The 11,487-nt window shown below is 41.5% G+C and overlaps 1 protein-coding gene across 4 annotated transcripts in view; it reads right to left on the bottom strand.

Annotated features, from left to right (window-relative positions):
* Positions 1-11,487, bottom strand: part of myripb (myosin VIIA and Rab interacting protein b) — a 116,115-nt gene that overhangs the window by 47,741 nt on the left and 56,887 nt on the right. For all 4 annotated transcript variants that reach the window (XM_032503604.1, XM_032503605.1, XM_032503606.1 and 1 more), the window contains exon 3: positions 9,459-9,680. In XM_032503604.1, coding sequence (XP_032359495.1) covers positions 9,459-9,680 — 222 coding nt within the window. The remainder of the gene's footprint in view (positions 1-9,458; positions 9,681-11,487) is intronic.

Below are 11,487 nucleotides of genomic sequence, written 5' to 3'. Positions count from 1 at the left end.
ATCCCTATTTTTTTCCAGTTGTTTTGGTTGCTCCAGGCCACTCTGTGTTGCAACAGTATAGCAGCTACTTGCTGCAAGACGCCCTGTGGTATTTCAACCATAAACAGTTCAACACTGAACTGTCCGTATTTGTTAAACGGTATTGTTTTTTTAATGTACAGTACATACACCATTTTTCTAAAGCCAAGTAAAGTAGAAAACCCGTAACTTCCTGCATGATACTGTTCTCTGCAGCAGAAACAGATCCACAGCATAGATGGTGGAAGGTATTGTGAAACTGATTACAGTCCTTATGTTTGATTTGAATGCATGAAAATTATGAAATCTGAAATGTATCCCCTCCTGCTCCATTTTGACTGCACATATCAAGACTAGCCAATCAAAACTTCTACAGTAGAGTATAATTTATAAATATACAGATTGCTTTAAGTTAACTAATCAACTGAAAACAATTAAATTCTTAGCTAAATAACCACAACAAATGCTAGAAAGCATGAGTATTTGTGAAAAATAGCAGGACTAAGCCAAGAAATGTTTTCCAAACTGCACTCTCAGAGCTGACCACAGGGGCAAACATGCTAGTCCCAGAAGCCCAGGAGGTACAGACTTAACAACAGATGATTTTAAACAAATGAGATCAAACGGCACTCCTCGCTCAGGTGGGAAATCATGACCAAACGAGGAGAGCAGAGTGCAGTCAGCTCTGCAGCGAAGCACCGGCTAAGCCTCATTTAAAGTGCTGAAAAATGGGAGAGGAGGTGCAATGAGACAGCGGCCTGTAGCGATGCACAGCCATTGATATGCAGGAGAGAGAGAAAGAGAGAGAGAGAAATAACTTCACCATATGAAGTCTCTCAGAACGCCACCAGTACAGGGAAAGTTAGATAACGACATTAGCAAATTCTGCTAATTACTACTCGTTAATACAGGCTATATTTCCCAGTACATCAACTCCGTGTGTGAGATTTGTGCATTCTATGGCTCAGCATGCATGTGCATCTGCTTCAAAGACTACACTTACTAAACTATACAAAAAAGTTTTCAGCTTATTGTCCATTACTACGTTTATGTCCTGATTCGGCCTTTCAATTATGAATTCAATCATGGTATTAATACATTTTTAAATGCGTATTTGTGTGTTTTTCTATGTAAATAAATCTCTTATGAATTGTATTAACCTTCTTCACATGCATTCAAAGTTTTTTGTGTGGTCCATATTTTATTTTAAGATGCTTCTCTTTAATTTAAAGATATGCAGCCAAAATTGGTTCTAATTTCCTTTTTTTTTTTTTTTTTAAACCTATTAGCTACTAGTTATTCTGGCGGAGTGCACTCCAGCCTCCAGTAAAACTGACCTGGTAGGCCACATGAATGAATTTGAGCACTGAATGCCTCGGGTCCCATTATCACTCTTGACCTGCTGGTGAATTATGAGTAATGGCCAAGAAAATGTGCTCCAAAGTCGATCCAGGACCTCATCATATGCCACAATTATTTGGTTATTTATTTTACATGTTTTTTTTTGAGAAATAATCCACAACGTGACACACATTCAGATATAATTTAACACCATTCACTTTTTTACAGAATGGCCTTTCTTAACAACTCATATTCTTTCTTTTATCATGAGCTGGCCACTGCTTCTTGCTTGCCACTTGCTTGCCTAACGTTGGAAAACACTTTGTACTTTGTATTGCTTGAAAAATAAAACTACTATTATTATTATTATTATTATTATTATTATAAACTGTATACTAAAATACCAGGACATTGGAAAAAACTTAAAATGTCACTTAAATCAAAGGAGTTCTTGCTTTGACAGGCGTGGAATGGGCAATGAGTATTAAAACTCTGCGGTACCAATATCTGATCTCTTTCATGCTACAGAGAGTTGACTGTGGCAGGAGATCAGACAGTGGGATCTGCCTAAGGGAGGGGGTGACGGCACAAGATAGGTAAAAAAAAAAAACAAAAAAAAAAGTGAAGGGGGTGAAGTTAGACGACGAGAAAGAATGATTACTATTCATCCAGCACCTTAAAAGAGGTTTGTATCGTTCTGTGTCAAATTCTTAGAAAGAAACACAGAAAACGAGGACAAAAAAACGGTTTAGTGAAAGATATCAAACTAAATTCTTAATCAGTAAAGCAGAGATCCACTTCATCTGCCAATAATGCAGCTCACATCCTCTCCTGCCAGCCTACAAGGATATGAGACACGACTGGCTGCTCTGTGGGGCGCCTCCCATGCTGGAGATGTTTTTGATAGATCGCATCTGCAGAATCAGGAGGCGAGGATTCAGAGGGAATAGAGACTCAATGCAGGCATTAACATTTCTATTTAAGTACATCAGTATGCAGCGGCTTCTGAGCCACCGGACCTTTCTTTTGAACTGTAAATGTTTGCAGATGGATCAAAAGTCATGACCTCAGAAGCCATGATTGAAATATAACTGACTTACCAGCAGCAATGCACCAGTGCTGGGCCAAACATCAGCAAATACATCGCTTAAATCAGTTTGAATCACCCGGGAAAATATATTTGGCTTTAATCACCAAATTAAATATGAACTGAAACTGTATGAACTATAATGATTCTGCAGCTATTGTGCCTTTAAAAATAAAATTATATATATATATATATATATATATATATATATATATATATATATAATTTGAGTTGCATTTGAGTATTCAGTTACAGAGACATTAAACTGTATCAAAAATGTTTCTGTAACTCTTTAGCGCTCGCTAACACCACCCAAAAAAAGAAAGAAAAGAAGGAAAGGAACAAGGCTCAAAGCAAAATTAGATTTTGACCACTGAATGCAACACAAGAGGACAGACAAACAGCTGTTAAGCATCCAGAATGGAAGTGTTATTGGGCGATACCTGTGTCTTGCTCCACTCTGTGGCAAACCATTTCTGTCTCCATTCCCACTAACACTCAATAAAAACAACAAGCTGCTTTAGCTTCTGTTCTGATCCACAAGCCAACTTACTGCATAAACCGATTTAAGAATCTTGAGATTTCCAATCACCTACCGAGTGAGCACTGTGAGCCACAGTTGACCCATTCACGTGGAGTTTCTTCAATCATGAAATGATGGGAATTTACAGAACATACCCGCAGGTACACATAACAGGAATTACAGACTGTGCTGGCTCACTGTAACTGGCTTCAAAACTGGACCTACAGTGGTTCTCAGATTAAAGGTGTTACTGATTCAGTCTCACCTACCTCCACACACATACACACAGGAGGCCTGGGAGATGGAGGCTGACCAATCAAGTCAGAGAGACTGTGACTTAGAGCAATTCAAGCAAAATAACACATAAGATATTCCACACAACTGACAGGAAAACTACCCACAAGACGTGTGTGTCTATATCTGTGCATGTATGTTACATAGTGTTTACTTTGGAAAGCCGTGACCTGCTCAGAGAAAAATGCTTTGATGAACACAGGGTCACTCAAGGCCGCAACCACACACACACACACACACAACACCAACACACACACACACACACACACACACCACACACACACACACACACACACCACACACCACACACACACACACACACACACACACACACACACACACACACACACACACACACACACACACACACACACACACGACACAACCACACACACACACACACACACACCCCACACACACACACACACCCCACACTACAGCTTCAAGGCTGAACTCAGCAGTAATTAGATTTAAAGGAAACTCTTGCACATTGCATTAGTAAGATTAAGGCGCTGATTCTGATTTAGGCTATGTTTCAATTAATGATACCAAAGTACTTAAATAGATCTTAGTCAAAGTCGGGCCCACAGGAGGTGTTTTGAACTTAAACACACCAGTGTGTGTGTGTGTGGTGTGTGTGTGTGTGTGTATGTGTGTCTGTAATTCTCCCATGTGTGTACCTGCTGTCAAGCCCAACTGTGTATAAAGTGCAAAATCACCATTGAGAGTTACGATCGACTGGTGGCTACTGTGTCAGCTGGGTTGGACACGAGACAAGGCCACGGAGGAGGGGGGGGGAGAGCTGGAGATGGAAGGAGAGAGGGTGATTAGTGGCTATCCTTCCTGTGCCTGCAGCTCATATAGATGAGCCCGTTGATTCAGCTGCATTCTGCGTACTTTAAACTGTTTCAATTGATAAAAAGCTTCCTGGGTATCAAGTGAGAGAATGTTCAGACACCTGATTTAGTCAATTTTGTGTGCTGATTGGAATGACAAAGTTCTTTATTAATCCTGAGCACGTTTACATGTGGGGTTAGCTGTTACTGCAGAGATGAAATATGGCATAAATAAACTTTATTTGCCATTAATGTTGTGGTGTGTGATTTAAAAGCTCCACCCTGAAAATTAACAGCACCACAGTGTGAGGGGAGACTTTCATTCTTCATCTACTAAGGCTTGCAGCTTGCTGTTTTGGCGTCTGTGGCTCAGAAGGTTGAGCAGGTCGTCCTTTAACCACAAGGTTGATGGTTCAATCCCAAGCTCCTCCTATCCGCATGTCCAAGTGTCCTTGAGCAAGGCACTGAAGTTGCTCCTGATGTCAGGCCAGTGCCTTGCATGGCATGGCAGCTTTGCCATTTTTGGTGTGTGAATGTGGCAATGGCGGTAGGAAGGCTCTACATAAATGCAGACCATTTCACCATTATATTGGACAAAAAAACACACAATAGTAAGTCCCGCAATCCATTGTTCATCCATCTGCTATAAAACCAGACAAAAACACAGAGCTAACAAGCAGCAAGACACGAACAAACACAGACATGTAAATGCCTTATTAAAGCTGAGACGTCGGTGGCAGTGTGCACACATTTTCATCTGTAGCCCGGTGCTGTAGGGCAGACCCACCCTGTCTAAGACTAGTCTCGCTCACCCACACTGATAGAAAATACCCCGCAAGGAGGACAGAAAAAGATCACAATTTGACTCTCTGCCTCTTCTAGCTGCAGGTGCTTGTCTGACAGCAAAAACAGAGGGTTCATAGAGTTTATAACGCTGGTGTCTTTAGAAACACACACACAGACTGCTGTTTGTTTAGGGATCATTTTGAGATGTAAAAATTAATATTCATGTCCATGAAATTCACATGCTTACATATACTACACTTTTGTATAGAAATCTTAATATGGTGCAGGTGAATGGAACAGAAGCTGACAGACAGGAGAAGGGTCATAGAAACTGTGCAGTCCAAGGAAAAATACTGTACGTTCATTTCCTGCCTCTCAATCCCATTATCCATGTCCATTAAATCTACAGAAACAATACAAACACCATCATAAATGATTCTGGATCTGTCAGCCTGTTTAACAAATCAAACAGTTAGGATCTATTTTCTTTGTGGACAACAACAAAAAAGGCAGCAATAAAGCATATACAATATTAATCCATAAATAAAATGGGCGAAAAAAGGGGAAGAAATAGCCTTGAGATGTCTAATGTCAGCTATTAAATTAATGGAAAAGTACAAAATTGCTAAATATGTAATGCTGTAAAAGATACAGATTCCATAGCTGGAGTACATAGGCAGGATTTATATGATCAGATCAACCTGGCACTCTCTATCGGTATCTCTGTGCGTTGTGAATGACAACGCACAGAGATAGTCTGGGGACATATGAATCCTGTTATATGGTGAAAAACATCCATTCACTTCTCCTCTTAGGTGAAAACATACAGCGAGTATTCACAGTCTCTGAGAAATTGCTATGAGCTGCTATTGTAACAATAAATAGATGTGACATGCATGTAATATCTGTAAATGTGAGTGCATGTGCATTTGTGTGGTTGCATGTTAAACAAACTATGACAGTATTAAGCTTTCCTACAACTAGAGAGTGTTTGTAAGTGCTTGTAAGATAGTGTCCTGAGCCCCTGAGCTAATCAGCTCCTGCTTGGCCTTTCGAAGAAGGCAGCCCCATGGCAAAGAACCAACCAAATAATGAAATGTGAACTGTGTGCGTGGCTGCATGTCAGCTATGTGGTTGCACCACTATGACAGTGCCAGAGCTCGCTCAGACTAAAATACGACAGACGGTTAATGTTGCACTTTAACTGCAGGAGTGTGTGTGTGTGTGTGTGTGTTTGTGTGTCGGTGGATGGAGAGCTTATGTGTGGCTCTATATTTGCAGACGTTTTGCAGTTGTGCAACAGTACAATGATGTGCTTCCATGCATGGAGAATTAAATCACTCTAATTATAATATCTAAAAACAATTTTAATGGCAAAAATGTATTTCAATTGAATTAAAATGGCCTGTATGGGTGTGTGTACTCACTATATAGATACCACACACACACACACACACACACAACACACACACACCAAACACACACACACACACTACACCCACACACACACACAACCACACAACACACCACACACACACACACACACACCCACAGTAGTAGATAGGTCTGCAGCAAATGCCAAATCTCCTAACAGTTTGCTTTAGGAGGATTATGAAATCCATGAAGTGGTAAGAACAGTTTGTCACTTACTGTATTGCTATTTCTGTGCAACACACACAAGAATGCAATCACACGCTCACGCACAGTGGTGTGTTAGATATATATATGATATTATCTAATATATTATATATATATATCATATAATAAATACTATAACATACATACATACATACATACCTACATACACACAACACACACCACACACAACACACCACCACACAAACACACCACCACACACAATTATGTGGCCCGAGGACTGTATAGCAGGCACAGAGCGTCCTTCTGCAGATTAAGCGTAGGGAAGTATGAAATGTAAATGTGGAAAATGGAGCTTCATCAGGTAGAGAGAGGGGGAGGTGACCGAGAGGGGGAGTGTTAAAAGGGACCGGGAGGAAAAAAGGTGGGGAAAGGAAAAGCAGGAAGAGGAACAATTAAATGCTACGGTCTTAGCAAAAGGAGATTAATAGCATATCACCTTTGGATAATTAGGACAAGTACTTTCCTCCACTGTCATTCCCTCTTCTATCTTTTTCATCCTCCTGCCCTCCCCCTCTCTGTCGCTCTTGACCTTCATCTCTTGCGCTCCCCTTTAACATTCTTCCCACTGCTTTGGGTGTGGAGGCAAAACAAGAATAAATGACTTTTCGTTTCCACTAAAAATGTTTGACTTCTTCATTGGAAACAGTGTGTGTGTGTGTGTGTGTGTGTGTGTGTGTGTGTGTGTGTGTGTGTTTGAGAGATTTACAAGGTGTTATGACAAAACTGCTGATGCACCTTTCTTTTTACACACCATCTGTCTTTGGCACACAAACATCTCACATACATTGATAAAAACTGAAACATTCAACCAATCAATATGTGTAATTAATAGACATATAATGTGTGCGATCACATGTCTGTTTGCTTGCAGGCAACGTGTCTGCCTGGATGTAAATGAATTCATTACTGTTTTATGCACATCCATGTGTGAGTGGGTGACTTTAGCCTCCAAGTGTGTCCATGTGTGCAATGATTACAAATCTGATTTCCCTACACGGATCTGCTTGTGAGCAGCGTGTCCGTGCAACTGTGAATTTTGATGGACAGCCGGTACATGCGAGTGAGACCATTTGGTCAGGACATTCAGGAGAAGAAGATCCTGATAAGTAGATTGATTTTGAATGAATGAATGTATGGCATATTTTTTTGGACATGTGATTTTTGACTTGACTTATACTGATAATGCATTTAATTTTAAGAAATATCTCTTAAAAGTATTGTAAATAACATGCAGATAGCTTAATTAGCATTTAACGCACAATGACTCCAAACTGATAGCAGAAGAAGAAGCATTACTTCGCAGTTTGGTTATTTCCCACCAGTTGTGCTCTGTTTAGCAATACATCAATGCCTTTCCTTTGCAATCATCCACTCCACCAGTAGACTAATAGCTATTTCCAAAATAATGTCCAGGGCGCCTCTCCAGCCTCAAGCTCAACACTGGTGCAAGCTGTAAATTATTGTTCCAACTGACACGACTCCACCCAGAGAGCGAGAATAATTCATGCTAAAACCAGATTTAAGCCCTTTTAATGCGCTAATGAAAAGTGCTGTATTTATATGTAGCTGGTCGACAGCAATGTTGTGACATCAGGCCCATCTGTTACTCAGTCTAAACCCCTAATGAGAACATTACTGAGCACCCGGCAGAGACACATGCACAGAGTGTGAGGGAAGAGATGATCAATGCAAACCTTGCCACCTCTTTTGACTGCCATCATCTTTCCCTCCTCCTCTTTGCTGTCTCTTCTGCTCCCACTCCTCCCTCCCGTCTCATATACCAGGACTCAGGGCAGTGGGTCTAACTCAATACACCATGCAGCAAACAATCAATGAAAGACAAATAGAGACAGAGTTGAGGGTTGGAGGGGAAGAAATAAGGCCAAGTGGAGGGGCTCTGCGATCCTGTCCACCTCCACCTTAACACACAAAAACAGGGTGAAAATCTGAAACGCACCATCGACAGATCTGTGTCTCAAATCCTTTGCTGTCTTCTTTGTAATATTTCACTCCAATTATCACAACAAAGGTACTGTATCCCACCCTGCTTTAAATCCCCCACAAAGATGGACTTGCACACTCCAGCGTTACAGTATTTCCAACACCCCACCCTTGCTGCCCAGACAGAAAGAAAGCTTAATATTTATCCAATGGTAAGTCGGGGCACTAGAACAACTCCAAAAGCTTTGGGACAGACATGCATGCATAAACAGCATTAAACATGCACATTAAGCACGCACGCATACACGCACGTACCCACGCACACACCAAACATTTCTCGCAAGAAATTACGAGTTGTGTGGCAAAAACCTTTGACAAAAACTGCCACATGGATATGCATTTGCCGTGTTTAAATCTTTCTGTGTCTGTTTTTTTCCCAGCAGTGTACATATTGTCATTTCAGCCCAACACACACACATTACTTTAGACTACACAGGTTTCCTTTGATTGTCCCCGTTTTTCCTTAATGACCCCATCTTCTCCCCCCTTTGTTGTACAACTACCACAAATGTTAAAAAGGCAGGAAAGCAAAGCTGAAAACAATTATTTTACATGAGAAATTAACAGTTGGATGTCCCAAAGACAAAAACAAAATTCTAAATCCACCCATCCCTGCAGCGCTGACTCAATCAAATTCCTGTGTTCCCTCTCATTCATTCACTTTTTCCCCCTCACATCTGTCTTCTTCAGTGTCCATATTTCCTCAAAACTCTTCTCAATCCCTTCTTTTACCCCCTTAAATGCCACATATCCATTTTTTCTCCATCCCAATTTCCTCCCTACTTCAGCGTCCTCCACTTTACAAATCCCAGCATCTCTCGTATCTCTCGTCCCAATTCATTCCTCTGCCTCTAATCTCTCCCCGTCTCCGCTGCCGGCGTGCGTGTATGTGAATGTGTGAGAAAACACTAACCTGCCCTTCTGGCATGCCGAGCAGAGCCAGGCTTTGTCCCTCTTGTTGTAGGTGCAGCAGGTCTTGCAGACGTTGTACTGGCAGTCTAGGCACAGGCGCTTGGGGTTTATCAGGAAGGTGAAGGGCGCGCAGCAGCGGATACAGCAGTGCTCGTTGAAGCGGTGCTGCTTGGAGAGGATGGAGCATCTGCTGCCTTCCTCTGCCAGCTCCTGCTTCATCTCACTGAAACCGAGAGAGGGAGAGGGGGAGAGAGAGAGAGGGAGAGAGAGTGGACAGGAGGGGGAGGGGGGAGAGAGAGGAGGAGGATGGTGAGTCTGGTCGAGATGTAGAACGTGAAAACGGCGGAGGATGGCAATGTGGAATAATTAGAAATGCAGGGGTAAATGAAAAATTAAAGAGAGGTTTTAAAACAAGAAGGGGGGAGATCAGAAGGGGTCTTGGGTTTGGTGAAAACACTTCCACACTCTGTTTGCCTCCTTTCTCTCCCCCTCTTCCTCTCTTACACTGATTCTGTGGAATTAACGTGATGGCTGACATTTCAATTTGGGAGGACCTGTCATGCCTTGTTTGCCCACATCAGTCAGAACACAGCTGAGGAGGTCACGGCATGCACGCCTTCCATGTCCCCAAATAAAAACAACTTGTAACTTTGTTAACGAAGGGATGGACAGTGAGGAGGTGGTGATAAAAAATTGGCATAAATAATGCTAAGTTGAAGGTCCCTTGGTGGAGATTCTCATGTTCAACACACACAAACTATCCTGAGAGAAAAATCAAAGAAAAGTCTCCACAGTCATGCTGGAGAGCTGTTTGGGCTTTAATCCAAAAATTACAGTTTAAAACCACAGCAGTGCAGGAGCACCAGCCTTAATTATCTTAACGCCTCTGAGAATTGTTCACACTAATGAACTATTAGGATTATAGACTGAAATACTTGACCAAAGCTTGTTTAAAAATCAAATCAAATCCACGGCTGACAATGACATTGCAACAGCTGCACACAACTTATTGTGCATCATGTTAAATTTTACAAGTAAGGTTTTGATATTGAATGGCTGATAAAAAAAAGAAAACAGAGGCTGGATAACATAGGTTGTTAATCAAAGCGTTAACCAGCAAAGCAGCTTTGCTATCCGCAGCCAGTGCTCAACTGTTCACATAAATTATGTACATGGGTTTTCCCTCTCTAAGATTTGCGCTGACTGAGCAATGCACCACGTGCAGAGGCTGCAATGAATTATGTAATGCTTTTTCATTCATATCATAAACCTTTCATCATAAGTACATATTGCACTTGTGTCAATTATACTTAAAATAATACACAGAGGAGAGGAGACAAGAGATTAAGTAACACGTTTATCCATGTTTACACTATCAGTCATCAGTTGTCATTAGGCCGAGAGGAGGCATGAGATGGAGCTGTTGCTGCTGGGAAGGTGTGAAAGTGCGTTCAGCTCAAATGGGCAGTGAGTCAATTATTTAAGCTGCTCTTCTATACACTACACACAGCCAGGTTACAGCATACTCCGCTCTAACTGATCCTAGAGATACACACAGAGCACACGCCATGCACAGTATGTGCTAACAGACATGTGCAAAACATAAGGCACAAAAAATATCCTTTTTACAGTGAAAAAAAAAAACACGTCTGAACCAGTCGAAATTAAGTGTATAGCAAAACAGAGTGCTGAATGCAGCATATTGTGAATTTCCTGTGTGTACTGTATGTGTGTCTGTTGAGCCAGCGGGGGTATTGCAATCTCCTGCTTCCCTAAGTTATTAACGCCGCTCCTCAAGCAGATCCTCTGCTGCCTCACTGATTGCTTTTCATATGCATCATTAGACGCAGCATATTAACAAGATGAACAAACCATTTCATATACAGTGTCATGTGAGAATGGTTGGGGGGTGAGGGTTGAAGGGCAGTGTTTGGCATATGCATACTGACACACATGGGGCTATATACCAAGATGATCAAAAGGAGGATTTGTATTTTGCACATGCAAGGTCACAGCACATCTGTTACACA

This window comes from Etheostoma spectabile, chromosome 22, assembly GCF_008692095.1.
Source record: "Etheostoma spectabile isolate EspeVRDwgs_2016 chromosome 22, UIUC_Espe_1.0, whole genome shotgun sequence".
Lineage (NCBI taxonomy): Eukaryota > Metazoa > Chordata > Actinopteri > Perciformes > Percidae > Etheostoma > Etheostoma spectabile.
This window is presented reverse-complemented; position numbering and strand designations above follow the sequence as displayed.